Source organism: Lepidothrix coronata, unplaced genomic scaffold (genome assembly GCF_001604755.1).
Source record: "Lepidothrix coronata isolate B3197 unplaced genomic scaffold, Lepidothrix_coronata-1.0 Scaffold2, whole genome shotgun sequence".
NCBI classification, from domain to species: domain Eukaryota; kingdom Metazoa; phylum Chordata; class Aves; order Passeriformes; family Pipridae; genus Lepidothrix; species Lepidothrix coronata.
In genome coordinates, this window is record NW_016690182.1 from 4944816 (window position 1) to 4959721 (window position 14906).

The window sequence follows — 14906 nt, forward strand, 5'->3', positions numbered from 1 at the left end:
AACTGTACTTATATATATTTTTATATATATATATATATATATATATATATATATATATATATATATATATGCTTGCACACACATAGTTTTATCCCAATAAGACATTTACCAGGGCACAGCAGGATTTAAAGAGGTGATGTACTCACTCTGTTGTCCTGAGGAACCTCGTTAATGACAATGTCACTGGAATACTCCAGGTTGCAGCTACTGCTGACGTTCGGGGGTGGGTTCCATGTCCAGTTCAGAGTGCAGATTTGGATAAATGAGTAGTCCAGGTTGGATGGAGGTGGAAGAACTTTTGCTCCTAGAAGAAAGGAGTTACCAGTGTAACAACCCCATTGGTCCACACTTTACCATTAGTAATATTGACTTTTAACTTTCCGACAAAAAAACACCCACATATAACTTTTCGACTTCGTCAGCTTGTATTTGCTATCAGATAAGATACTGCCCATTAGATTGTTTTTAGTATTCCTGTTACCTCAATCCATCAATACTTTAAATATGCACAAAATAACTGGAAAGTAATTTTTAAGAAAATGCAGCATGCCACAACATAGTGGCTGTGGTACTTGAGCTCATGTTTGTGGAGGGAAGATAAATCTGACTTTTCAGGCTTTTTCTGCTGTGAGTTTGCATCACACATGCCAAAACTTTAGTAAAAACACTATACAGACTTTGCGAAGCAATTAATATTTTGTTCTACCCAAAAGTTGTCCATCAATGAGGTTTTAAAGAGAAATCTCTAAAAAGACAAGCAATTAAATTTTACAAGCAACAGTTGTACGTTAGAACCACAATTTAGTCCAATCTAAGCAAAGACTGCAAAGGCAAGAACATTAAAGAACAACTTGGAAACCACATTACTTTTTCAATTACTCACCTATTAAACTTTTAATGCTATGTTCTGGCACAGTGAGCAAAAACAGCGTGGGACAAGTAGTAATTTATTGCTGGCACACTACAGAGGTACATTTTTTCACCTCCCCAAAAGCCAGACAGAAGCAGAGCCATGACTCAGAGAGAGTTGCTGGGATAAATCTGTTTGTGCTTTGACCCTTCCTTACTCTTTTGCACCAAGCCAACACCTACTCAAGACCCCATCATACAGCTTGAAGGTCATATTAGAAAACAAAGAAGGGAAATACAGCAGAAAATAGAAAACTGCCAGGAAAAAATAAAGCTGTATCAGACATTAATTCTAGAAAGAATTACAAATTGGGAATTCCCCAGGAAAATGAGGGTGGATTTTTTTTTTTAAAGGGCTACTCTAATATGTACTATGAGAAGGTATTAAACAAGAAGCCCAATGAGACTCCTTCTCAGGGTACCTACAGATACCATTGCTGAGGCACCACCACCCGTTTGTCTGTGGACAGAGAGTACCCTTGTTACTCAATAGTTTCGCAAACACTTCAAACAGATATCAACTAGTGCTGCTGGTCTTGCTCATTCCAGGAAACCAAGCTCAACCCATCCCAACATTTAAAGCAACACATAGGAAGAGGGCAGAATAATTCTGTCAAGATCAGTTTTCCCATCCAGATCACAGTGTAGACTCATTTCCTTCTGTTGGCACAAGGAAGAGGGAAGATGAAAAAGCAAGAGAGCTTCCTTGAGCAAGAATTCCACTCCAAGTGTCCATGACACCATTATTTTACATTTCCTGAGAGTCAGAGCAGCCAAAGCTTGACGGAAACTCATAAAAGTCCTGCAGCTTTCTCAGACTTTGCATAGTTAAAGGACAGGCAATGGTAGAGGTTAGACATTATTGCCATCTGTGTGTCCATGTGTATGCACAGATAATGGATGCTCACACAAAAAATGAGAAAAATTACAAAGATTTACCGATTTAGTCCAAATATGCTTAGTTTTTTTAAATACTTAAAACTTTCAGAATGTTTGTTTGTTTGTTTGTTCTGTTTTATAGATAATGCCAGGAGCAGAGAAGTCTCCATTTCTAGGTTCAGAAAACTGAACGTAGTCAGACCATCTTTGCCTATTACCTGTTACACTAAAAAACTTAGGTCGGGTTTTAGGAACAGCATTGGAACATTACATTTGCAAATATTAAGTCCTTTTGATCATATTAAAAAATAAGTATGTATTTTTTCAGCAAGACTACACATCTCCAAGCATCTGATGGTTTCGTGATCAAACTCTTAATTACCTACAAAAGCCATGAACCATTAAAAATATTACAGTGTCATCCCTGGTTGCTATTCTGAAGTTCTGAACATTTTCTTCTAATAGGTTTGATTGAAGTCATTGTGCTTAAGTCTGCAGATTTCTGATGACACAAAGTGGGAATATTCAAAGCTTATAAATAAATCAATGAATTGTATTAGCATAAGAAGTTTAAGTCTAGTAGGTTTTTGATTAATCTATACAATTCTGAAGCTCATGCTTTAATGTTACATTCAGTTTTTATTCATAGGCTGGCAAGTCTCATACCTTTTTTTTGTGTAAAATATAGAGTGCAATACTTTTGTTATTATAATTTCTACTGCAATTTTAGCAGAACAACTCAGTGACCAACTACAAAACGTAGGCAAGCCGTTATTTCACTCTTAAAAAGCAAAACCACGGTGGTGCTTCTAAGAAAACAAAGCACGGCAGTAATCAGCAGAGATTAGCTGAGGCAGTCCAACACAGAAAACGTACTATTTCCAAAAGCCCTCATGTGGAAACATTAACAAATCCCTTGCCTCGAGTACCGTCTAAGTGTCCAAAAGTAATAAAAAAGACATCACATTTGTATTCTGTCCTCCAGCATTTTCTGAAGGTTGATTTCATTGTATATGAATTGTAGCCAGTTGAAAAATAACAGTTCTCTAGAGTTTGCAACTGGGTTTTTGGATAACATGAGCAGAGAAAGAACTAATAAAGCTTCGAGCACGGGTCCTTTTGAAACCCTCACAGACACGCACGCACCTTTCCTTCAACTGAACGCTCGCGCTTCCAGAAGCGGGGATACTGAGGGCGAGGGCGAAGGCAGCGGCCGAGGACCAGGGCGAGGGGGGCTCTGGGTGCCCGGGCTCCCGCACCCGGCGGACCCGCTCCCGCGCCGCCGCCGCAGGACTCGGGCAGCGGGCGGAGGGCGGCGGGCTTCTGCTTCGGGTTTTGACGCAGAAACAGTCCCGGGAACCGAACGCAGAGCTTAAAAGATTTCTGCCGACCCTGTCAAACGCTGCCTTACTGCGAGAGGAGCGCGGATTTAAATCATCCCCGTTCCTCCGCCCGGTAAGCGGCAGAGCAGGGCAGGGCGCAGCGCCGGCGCTGCCTCGCACACGGCCGACCCGCTTCGGGCGATTTCTACTACAAAACGAAAGCATTTCACTTAAACAGGTGTCCCTGTGCGCACCGAGCCGCCCGGCTTGCGCAGGGCAGAGCCCGGCAGCGGCTGCTCCAGCCCCGGCTCCGCCGGCGGCACCGCGGCCCCGCCGGACACGGAGCGCAGCCGGTCCCGCTCCCCTCCCCTGCCTTCCCTTTCCCCCCTTCCCGCTCCTACCTGCCGCCGTGCCCGCGGCCACCACCCAGCACACGGCGAGGAGCAGCCGGCACCGCACAGGGGCTCCCTGGAAAGCCATAGCTCCGGCCGCCCGGCGCGACTCCCAGCTCCCACTTCCCGTCGAGGGGCCGGGCCAGACGGGAAGAGCGGAGCTGCGGGACGGCCCGCCCAGGTAACCCGAGCCGGGCGGGGAGCGGCGGGCGAGGTCCGCCCCCACCACCTGGGCAGCTGAGGTGCCACAGCAGCGTGCCACGGGTCCGGGCTCGGGCTGCCCTCCCTCTGTTCTCACCCCTTTCTCACCCTGTGCGCCGCCCCTGCCTGCCCTCCGCTTCCTCCCGCACGTTCACCGCAGAGACACTTCACAGAATCAATGCAATTAGGTTGGAAAAGACTCCTGAGATCGTCGCGTTCCCTTCTCCCGGAGCCGTCTGTGCCTCCCCAAGCCCCGACGTGGCCCTGCCGCGAACCGTGAACTTCAGCGATGCTGAGAGACCCTGGTAGTGCCCGCACATCCTCTGCAGGGACCGCAGCCCGCAACCCGCTGCTGCCCCGCCACCAGCCCAGTGCCCCCCGCATCCCCTGCCGCACCCTCCGTGCCCCCTCGCACCGCACCGCAGCGTGGCCAAAAACTCCCAAAGATCTCGTCTTTTGAGTCATTTTCCTTTTACAATCGGATTCACACTCAACTGCTATTGCTATTTCATATCCTCTCGAAAGGGAAGCAGCTACGTTAGCAGTTCTTTTGATCTTAGAGCTAGTTATTCACGCCCTAGCAGAACTCCTCTTTTCAGAATCCCTCCTGCAAATTCAGTTGTCCTCTGTGCTTTTTTTTTTTCTTTTTTTTTTGTTGTTGGTTTGGTTTGATTTTTTTTCCCCATGTGCTACTACACAGTCTTCTTTTTACAAACTTCCCCAAATGCCATCTGCTTCAGCCCCTTCGAAGCATGATGTGGTCACTTGCAATTTTGCTCTCACTTTTGTGGGTGTGATGCAGCAAGTTGTTTCCCAAAATTTTTACAGAAGTGGGAATATGACATAAGTGATAGTTGGTACATTTCAGGTTAAGAAAACATTTGGGATAAGGCTTTTTCTCAGAAGTAGATTTTTGTGGTAGCTGACAAGCTTGCTCCTGGTTGCCATGAAATACAGGTATTATAAAAAGAGTACAGATCCAGAAGAGAGGCAATTTTGTCTTAAGTTTCAATCCAAAACAAAATTCATTAGCAAAACTTACTATTCCTAAGCCAACAGAATGTTTCCGTAATTACTCAGCTCTTCAAGGAGTTTTGCAAGAGTTCATCTGCTTTTTAGACACTCATTTTAGAAAAAGGGAACTGTATCTTTTTATGATAGGGTGGGGAATATCCTGTGTTAATGTTGGGCTTTTTTGCTTTTCTGCCTGTTTGTTTTCATACTCCTGCGAAAAGAAGAGGATTTAGCAAATTTCCTAGTTGCTGTTAGAAAGTGCTCAAGGACCTGCAGTTATAATCAAATAAAAAATGTAGCTTAAAAGTTTCAGGATGTGGAAATGGCCACACATTTAAGATGTGTGACTGAGATGAGATTGTGCAACTACCTATAGCCAACATGGACTACGTCTGCTAGTGAGGACATTTGTCGAGTAAAGCTGACCCAAGCAACTTCTCCCTCTTGCTTTCAGTTTCCCTGCTGATGTTTTCTTTCCTTCCTTCTCTCTGTTTTGTCCACTCTTTCTCCCAGGAGAGTCAGTGCCAAGCACGCATCCAATGGTTCACACGCTTTTGGTTGCCTGCCCGTCATTGTTCTTGTCGGCAGCTGAAACATTTTTCCCTGTCTCTCTCCTGGCTCCCCGAGTGCCCGGCTTGTTACCACATTCCCATACTGATTCACGGCAATCAGAATGGCTGCCAGAGTCTCTGATCTCTGCCACCCACCCAAAACTTCCCGTTTCTCAATTGTGTTGAATCCCGTCCTGCATCTTTCTGTTGCAAATTTCATGCTCGTTCATGTCCTTGTGAGCCGATACACCTGCGCTGCAGTGACTGGAACTTGTATAGACGCACCTGAGGTACATTTAAAATGATCTGTCGAATGAGTACTTGGAAAATGGCTTCATGCTTGGGGTAAACTGATTTATGAATATGTTGCTGATCTGCCCTTGGCTGTGTGTTCCTGCCATTTTCACCCATGCAACCAAAGCCAGTGGTCGTGGGACTGTGCAGTGAGTTTGCTGATGCATTTAAAAAAACCAAAACCAAAACCAAACAAAAAACAAACAACTAACCATTTTTTCCTGTACGTGTTCCCTAACACAGATTAACAAATGGTGCTGATGAATGGAGTGGCTTCATAATTACTAGGTCTGACAAGCAGCAGCAGTAATTATCAGCACAGGGCTATGGGGAATTGTCCCTTTGGGAGCAGAAGAGTCTGCAGTCACCCCACACCAATGGTGAGATTCATCTTTTTTGATTTTGGATTTTGCAGCAGCTTCCATCAGTACTTTGGGTCTTAACTGACATAATGACAGACTCTTCAGAAGATGGTTGGAGTCAGTTCAAAAAAGGGCTCAAATAGAATACAGCTGGATCTGAGGCACAAAAATCCAAAACTATGAGCTGAAAAAAACCCCATCTGACTCACGGGGCCTCTCCCTTTTCGACCTCAGTGTTTTCTGGGGACATCTAGAATTTTGTGATATGAGTGTCCACACTGGCCATGAACTCTGCAAAATCCCTCTGCGCTGCTCCCCAAGCCCCATGGGAAATCAGAAATCATGAGGAACAAAACCCACCTCCTTTGCAGAGCACTTTTGGGTAGATGTGGAACCAGGTGTGCTTGTGCAAATGTTGTATCCCTGTCTGACTTGCTATTGCAAGTCCATGCATCAACTTTTCTGCTCACAGTTCCCTAAGTAACATGATCTATTTAATTAATCTATTTATTTGGCAAGGGAGTAATTCCTTTACCTATCAAGGGAGGCAGGGCATGAAACTGGTTCTACAGCTGTTTGGCCAAGTCTTCCAAGAGTCCCATAGAGAAGCCTCAGGGGTAGAAGACAGCAGTAGAAAAAGAAGTTTGTCCTTTATGTTCTGATGAGGTAAATAATAATTATGCCTGACTTTCATTACATCATATAAGAGCTCATAAAACTGCCTGGCCTGAGCATGTACACTAGTGTGTCTTCCATGTAAGCTAAATGGAGAAGAGCAACAATAAATACATACTCAAAGAGCAAAAGTCTGGGTTTGAAAATTGCAACTACAAACCAGAGCTAAAACCAGATCACACACTTACTGGATGTTCTTTAGCAAAGCAGGGTGATCTGCTGGGATATTTCCTTACTAGTCATTCATACCTTGTTCTGTTGGTAAATTTGTATGCATGTCTATTGTCTGTCTCAGGTTTCCTGATGAATCACATTTTTGGGATCCCTCCAAGCTGGATTTATGGCATTTCTGAATCAATATCTTCTATTTGTTGCTGAATAATTTAGTGTTCACAATTTCATTTGGTGTATTTATGTACTAGAAGGTTTATTACAGTAATCTTCTTTAGAGGCAGCTCAGTGGACCAGGATTTAGTCCCATGAATCTTACACTGGTATTAGCTTCTGATCACTCATCCTATTCTGTGAAATGAAAAAAAAAAAAAACAAACCAACAAAAAAACCCCAAACCCCTAAGCCAAACATGTTTATTGCAACACTTATTTTTCCCGTTTTTCATAGTCTTTTATTTTGACCTGGAATAAACTCTCTGAACTCGTCTGAATGTGATTTTTGCCTTGGCTTCTTGTCAAAGTTATTCATCATTCAAGAAGAAGAAAGTAAAAAGGGCAATATAGGATCACTGGTCTCAGAAAGCTCTGGAGCAGTGCTGTGCATCACTCAGTGTCCCAGGTGCATGAGTGGACACCGAGGCAAGGGGGACGCGCCGTTCCTCGGCACACACAGGAGGTTCCACAGGGCTCATACAACACATGTTTTGTACAACACGCACGGTAAAAGCACTTCTGTTATGAATATGTAGCAGCAGGTGTTAAATTTACATGAGAAGGGAGTTAATTACATCCATAATAGCCGAAAGATTATGTATTTATCACAACTGGTTCACCATTGCTTGACACAAGCATATTATTTAAAGGTTAAGTACTACACAGTCTGCGGTTGCATAATAATTATCTGTACACAGTGTTCTTCAATCCAGTAAGAAACCCTTGTTTTATTAAAGAACTCAGCTCAGTGAACATCAAATCAACACATGCTACTCTCCTCAAGCAGGTAAATTGAGTAAGATGTGGTTTAATTTGTATGAGATTTTTGAGCCCATGACTTCCACTTGTGTTTTTTTCCAATTTTTTTAGGTCAAGTTACTCAAATCATAGGGTTATTCTGCAGACTGCTGTAAAGTATATGGGGCCTGTCTCTAGAGAAAGGGAAAACAAGCACAGTTTACCTACTGTGAGACAAAAGGTGTCATGTTTATGTAAAGTCTTATTCTATATCTCAATATCAGGTTGCATATGTTCAAAAGTCTTCTGGAACAAAATAAACATGTCACACACTGCAGGTGTGTAATGATGATTTTCATTTGTTAGCCTATCTCATGGAAATTCCTGTTATCAGAAGAAATTTAGAACACCAAGTAGTATGTAGAAATACATCCTTCGCTGCAGTAAGTTATTCATTCCAGATTTTTTGGGGGAGAAAGAAACAACTCTGAAGTTATTTTTCTTAAAATACTACTTTCTAACCTCTCTGCAGAGAGAAAACCAGTAGGACAAAGAAGAAAATGTTTATACTTAGCTTACTCTATAAAACTCTAAAAGCAAGTTCTTGTACATAAAATGCTGGCAGACCCTTTGTTGCTTTCTATGTCCTATTTGCAAACCATCTGGTTCTAGCACATATCCAAACCAATCCTGATACTGAGAGTAGCCAAGTGCTCTTAAACCTCATGGAGAGATACTTTACCCTGTTTCTTTGCCTTTTAAGCAAAACTTCCAATGCATCCATCCCAAAGGCCTGATGTGTTGCACAGCAGTTTTGCAGCAAAAGTTATTAGAGGCACATATATAAAATATGTAGATGTAGCCACACTGAGATACAGAAAGAGTGCATACCAGGATGTAATTTGAGATATGTTCTACTAATTTTTCCAGACCAAAAACCTTCCACCATTCCTCAGGCAGTATAAGAAAATAAAAAAATTATAATGAACAATAGACATTTCTGTTGTTCCCAGAAAGGCAGCAAATAGGAAGTACCCGATGTGAGTACCAGCTACATAAAAGTGGCATAGATACAGCACACTCTCCAGCTGTATCTGTGAATTAAGCTATTTCAGCCTGAAATAAGAAAAAATCTGGAGGATTTCTTTTAACTGTGACAATTATATGGGAAAAATCTAGGTAGAGAAAATGTGATCATCTTCTTGGCACTATTGTCCAGATACAGCTGTAAAATATCTAATGGCCACTCCCTAGATTCATGAATACATAAAAGAAAAACAAGTTGGTTTGTTACCAATCTTTTTATAACCCATCTAAAAAGGAGATTATTCTGTAAAGAAAACTCAGAAAAAATTATTTAGCTGTAGGACAGAAGGCAAATCCTTAGGGTATGATTGTTTTTGTAATTCCTTAAAACTGCATATAAGTGTGCATTCTGAAATGTAGTGACTGTATATATTCTAACCACACTGGTATTAAACACACTTTTTTTTGGCCAAATTACCAAAACAGTTTTCCAGTATATGACAGTGAAATGTCAGGACAACTCCAATACCAACAACAACTTGAGAAGTTCAGACAAAAATGGATCTTGGAACACCGAAGACATTTGAAGATATGAGTAAGAATTTCACTGGAATTCCAGTAAAAATAAGGAATAGAAATTGAAAATTCAGCCAACAGTGTTACCCCAGAACATTAAAGACATCAAAAAACATGCATATGAATCTTACTGCAAATCCAGGAAAACTATTGGGTTACCTGCAGTATTTAAAAGAGCTACAGTGCAAGAGCTTTTGGATGTCCATATCTCATCATTGCTGACTGCAGTCAAGATATGCCCTTAGTAATGATGCTTAGAGGTTAAGTAGCTCCAAAAAAATCTTGTACTGGATCGAGCTTCAACACCTTTTAGTAAAGAAATTTGGAAAACTCTCACTATCTGCCTTTAAATATTATTTGCTGAAAGATGACAATCCGTAAGGTGCTAACCATATTTAAACACATTAGTCTCTCTTCCTCTTTCTGTTATGCTAAATTTGGAGCCTACTTGGCAGAAAAGCACATACAAGCAGAAATGTGGCCAGTTTGTTATACAGGCACATCTGTATTTTGCTTGCAACAGCTAATGGGCGAATTTATGGATCACAACATTATTTTCTCAGAAGACAGTTAATTCTAGGTATTTAGAATCATGCATAACAAACATTTTGAAATGTGGTCCAGCTACTATTTGAAGATAATTTTGTCACAAAGATTAGAAGCTTAACATTTTATAGACACTACAGCCAAGCTAAATACCCAGCTGGAGTCCTTTTATTATGGCATTTTGTTACATATCCTTAAAAACCCCCACTCTTCCCATATGAACTACTGGAACCATATTTACAATTGATGGGATTTTGAAAAAACATGGATGTTAAAAATGTTGCCAGATAAAAGGATTACTGCTCTGTGTTGTTCTTCCTGCATCTGAAGTGTCTTATTAAAAAGAGACAATGTATTCAAGCTTTGAGATGGGGAAGGAGGAATAAAAGAATTATGGAAAATACATTTTCTCTAACCACATGTCAGAGAAAAACCCCAAGCTTTCAGAAAACAGATCTGTTTAATAGGAGGGAAAATGCATATTTTACGGTGCTAAAAGAAATCCCCTCAATTTTGTATGAGTTATTTCAATGTGCTGCTTTTTTTTTTCAAACTACATCTCTCAGATTATTAGAATTTTTCTGAATGCTTTTAAAGCACTCTATAATTTCCAACTCAATTTAACGTGTCGTCAGAGTTTATATTTGTGTGAGACCATGAGTGGTAAACAGGAAAACTCATCTTAAATGACAAATTTCTCAGGTTGTCCTTAGTGAGTACAATCCATCCTCTCCTGCAGCTGCGAAAGGTTACCCAAAATTTAAATCAGTTACAGTAAGCTCAGCTTTCATGGAGATTACTTTAAAAATATCTGTTCTGAGGATGTATGAAAATTATAATTTCTGACTTAGGTTTTTATTTATTCCAGACTAGGGCAAGCTTACTCTCATTGAGTGCAAGAGGGGTGTCTAGACCCCAAGTCACTTTTTAGAAGAGGAAGGTCTCTTACTAGTGACTACAATTTCTCCTTCATGTTCCTTGGCCAACAAAGCTTTTAGCAGCAAATATGATACAATGCTAATTTCTATATACTCTATACTCCTTCTATTTACAAAGTAGTTTTACATTTTATTATATTCCATTGTACAACTTTACATAGTACATCATCACTTCAATTCATAGTTCAGCAATTCAATACATATTTAGATAACTGCCTTTCCATGTCCTGTTATACATTTAGCTTAAAAAAAATAGTAGAAAACAAGCACAGTGGTGCAATGTCCAGGCACTTTCAATGTTGCTCAGCAAAATAAGCAAGCACCCTGTTTGAAAGCATGGCAACTCCTTTTGGGAAACAAACAAACAAACAAAAAATCCACAGCTGAATCTTTGCTCATCATGGATGGTTTTAAGCATCCTTTGTACAGTTCCAAGAATTCCTGAGAAAGCTCTGTAAAATATGACTGATATGTTTATATTTCAGCAGTGGGTCTGAGTGAACAGTAACTTCCATCACCAGAGGTTCCGCTGATGGCACAGAAGACATGGAGGGAGTCGTGCATCCACGGCGAGTGCATTGTATCTTCATGGTAAATCTAGACAAAAAACAATAATCACAAATTCAGTAAAGGTCTCAGCTCATTATTATAATCAAGCTGTTTAAAAAGGTATGCAAAAAAGAGATATCCAACCTTGTCTTCAAAGCTGTTTCGCAAAGGCAGCGTAACAAAGAAATGAGAAAGAAGAGTAATTTAGCAATTTCTGTAGCATTAATATATACACTATTCTGCATATTGCTGGATCATTTTTAGTTACAACTATGCACCATAGGGAAAAAACAGTTCTCTGTACAGCAATTTTTTTATTCTGTCTTAGCAGTAACAGAATTTTAATAGTTTTTTTGGTAAACACAAGGAGTACATGCAGCTAAACCCAGCTGACACTCTTTACCTCTGTGCCATTTGGCAAGATATTACACTTTATAATCTGAAGGACAGTCTGACAGCACAGGATCTAATTGGACTGGCAGAGCTGTGCTAGAGCTGACTGTGTATTTGGTTTTCACCATGTGGTTCACCAGTTAGCCTGAAGTTGCATTAGTGGAACTGATATCACTGGCCATCATAAACAGCTTCTGGACATCCAGCTTTCTGCCAGTCTCTGAAGCTTCCAGGACCTGTTCAGCTGCAGTTTATCCATTTTTTTGTGTTTACATTTCCCTAACTTAAAAGATCTGTAGATAGGTCACGGGCTGACCCAGTGAGTTGTCCACCTGTCCTTCCACCTCAAACACAGGGCACTGGCTGTATTGCTTTGGGACACTGGCAGTATTAGAAAAGGGTATGTTATTTGCAATGAGAACCCCAAATTAATGCAATATACTTTTTATGTTTACCTGAGTAATGCTGCAGAAGAGGAAAACATGCTCCATTAAGTTTAATTTGTTAGATACCTGGGCCATTTGATGGCAATGCAAAGTTTAAGTCAGCAGTTGTACATAATGTCGTATAACTATAAAGAACAGTGTTTTTAAACATGGTCTTTTAAACTGCCTTTTGAGATAATACAAGAAGAAAGTGAAAAGTATATCCTTCCCAGGGAGCCCTTCACTTGGGCATTTCAGTCATATTTTGCCCATGAACCAACGACAACACAACAGTGGATTTGTAAATCTATTGAGACAGTAGGGAGTGTGCTTTAACAATGCTTCTTAGTATTCTAAGATAACTTTAACCACTGCCCTGTGACAGTGCAGGACTGAGTGATTTGGTTTTGATTTGACTATTACAGAATTCAGAAGCCACAAAAGTTCCAGCAGCTGCATGCAAATTAAATGTCTTGGAAAGGTTTACTGCAAACAGCTTAGAGTAAGCAGGTGGCAACTCCTATGAACGAGCTTCTCCGATCAAAGTTCAGCAGTGGAGTATGCAGGGCAGGTAATGCAAATGAAAAAAATTAGTGTGGCATATATGCAAAGTGAGTAGTTTGCACCCTAAAAAAATGGTGGTGATGAGCAGAATAGAAGAAAAATGTAATGAAAGCAAGAGGGGTGCAGCAGTCACTCTCAAACAGATCCACCCTTATGCTCCTACAACAAAATTCAGCCCCATCATGAGACTGTTTCCCTGAAATGATATTGTACTCTTCCATAACAAGATTCTGATTCCCATAAGCATTATTTCATTGTAAATAAACCTAATTTACAAATACCAGCCTGGTGCGGTTGTATTATTTTTTGTATTTGCACATTTTTGCATTACTGTGAACAACTGCTCAACTTACTATGGAATTTGCCTAGCTGCTCTCAGTGACTTAAAATGTCGCATTTTTAATTCATAGTCACACATGGACTGTATATCAACTAACTGGGAGTCTCTGAAAGGATTTATCTGAATTTCAAGTTCTATGAATCACAATGCAGTCTGTACCATTAATTTTATATCCTTGATACTATAAATCTACAACAAGCTTTCTTTTGTCATAATGAAGGCAAAATTAAAGAGCAGAGGTATGGAGATTACTTCAGAAACCCAGTTTTCATCTAATTTCATAGCATGATGCTAGGTAGAAGTGCAACTGCTCTTTGAATCTCTCACCTCTCTGATGCTACTACTCAAATGTATTTTCCTAGAAAGATCAAAGCACGAATCCGATAAATTAGAAGAAATATTTTAACTGAGCATATAAATGACATGTTGGCATCAGGCAAAAATTAAAAGAAAACATCTTTTAAGCAAAAATAACATATTAAAAAAAAAAAGTAACTTAACCTGGATATAACTGAGGGAATGGAAATTTTTTGCCAGAGAATTTTGATCTTGACCTCTTGTAATGTATAAAACATGACGAAACACAGGGCACAGGATTTCTGACCACAACAGCCAGGAAACTACAGCATGTGTCAGCAAAGACTCTACCCTGAAGCACACTGAATACCAACACCAGACTGAGACTTTCAGTGAACAGAAAGCAGTTTTAGGAATGCACCAAGTCTATTGCTTAATTTTCATGTTCACTTACTCGCCTTTTTATATTTAGCTACATAACATGAAGGATGATCGAGTTTTCAATCAGATCTCAGTTTTCAGCTTAGCTAATTTTCAAGCACAGAGAGCCACCTCTGTGGGCTCCTGACACGCAGTACATGCCTGTTCGTGGATGATGTCAGAAAGCTCTTTCACCATATCCCGAAAGTTTGATTTCAGTCCCTCATGGTACTCCACTTGGTCCTCCTTAATGAGACGCTCGTTGAGCTCCAGAGCAATTCCACAGGCTTGGATAAACTTCCTGGGGAGGAAAGGAATGAACTTGGGGCATTGCAATAGCTTAGTCTTCTACTAAGCAAGCAACCAAAGAGACAGGCAAATCTCATTATTTCCCACCACCCTTTTTTCTCCAATGTTTGGGACAAGTTGCGTTCTGGGAGCATCCCTGGCCCGGTGGATCAGGGAATGGGGAGGGACTGCAACACAGGGATGGGGCTTTCTGCTGGAGCTCCTTCAAGCCTGGATCCTCAGCAGATGGGACACACTCTGACCTGCAGGACCACACACAACTCACAGGTACCAGATAAGCCCAACCAGCTGCACGTGGGGTCACAGAACAGAGGGAGGCCGTGGCCAGGCACAGAGGGGAAACCAGGGCTTGTCAGAGCTGGGTGTGTGACACAGCAGTGTGCTGGAGAGGGCAGGTTGCTATCAGCAGAGACACCCTCCAGAAGGAAGTTTGGATCATGGGGAGGTGCAATACTGTTTCTTGCTTACCGTTGTTCATTCTTTGCTTCATTTCACACACGTATTTTCCTTTCTTATAAACCTCATTTGAAATAGAGTTTGTGTTTGTCCTGCTGGCTGCACTGCAAGGTTGGAAAGTAAAACTGCCTTCCCTCTAGTCTGCATCTATGCATGGCAGGTTTGCATGGATGGCTCCCTTATTGTCAGGTTGCTCAATACCCAGAAGGAGAATTGGATTGGCCCAAAAGCTGCTTTCTCCATGTAATTACTAAGGAGTGAAATAGGAGTCACCAGCACAGAGTAACAAACACAGGGGGTGGCAGACAACTGGTTACACTCGAGAGGTTCAGAAAATAGGGTGG

The 14906-nt window shown here is 41.2% G+C and overlaps 2 protein-coding genes across 7 annotated transcripts in view; both read right to left on the reverse strand.

Moving 5' to 3' along the window:
* IL13RA1 (interleukin 13 receptor subunit alpha 1) overlaps positions 1-3639 on the reverse strand; it is an 18819-nt gene extending 15180 nt beyond the window's left edge. The window contains exons 1-2 of the mRNA XM_017815360.1: positions 3512-3639; positions 147-304 (exon numbers count right to left, since the gene is read on the reverse strand). Coding sequence (XP_017670849.1) covers positions 147-304; positions 3512-3590 — 237 coding nt within the window. The 5' untranslated portion in view covers positions 3591-3639. The remainder of the gene's footprint in view (positions 1-146; positions 305-3511) is intronic.
* A 4049-nt stretch (positions 3640-7688) lies between these two features.
* DOCK11 (dedicator of cytokinesis 11) overlaps positions 7689-14906 on the reverse strand; it is an 81223-nt gene continuing 74005 nt past the window's right edge. For 5 of the 6 annotated variants that reach the window (XM_017818693.1, XM_017818721.1, XM_017818703.1 and 2 more), the window contains 2 exons: positions 13960-14098; positions 7689-11406 (listed from right to left, as the gene is read on the reverse strand). In XM_017818693.1, the coding sequence (XP_017674182.1) occupies positions 11284-11406; positions 13960-14098 (262 nt within the window). In that variant the 3' untranslated portion in view covers positions 7689-11283. Of the gene's footprint in view, positions 11407-11502; positions 11516-13959; positions 14099-14906 lie in introns of all 6 variants that reach the window. The other variant, XM_017818731.1, reaches the window with a different exon arrangement.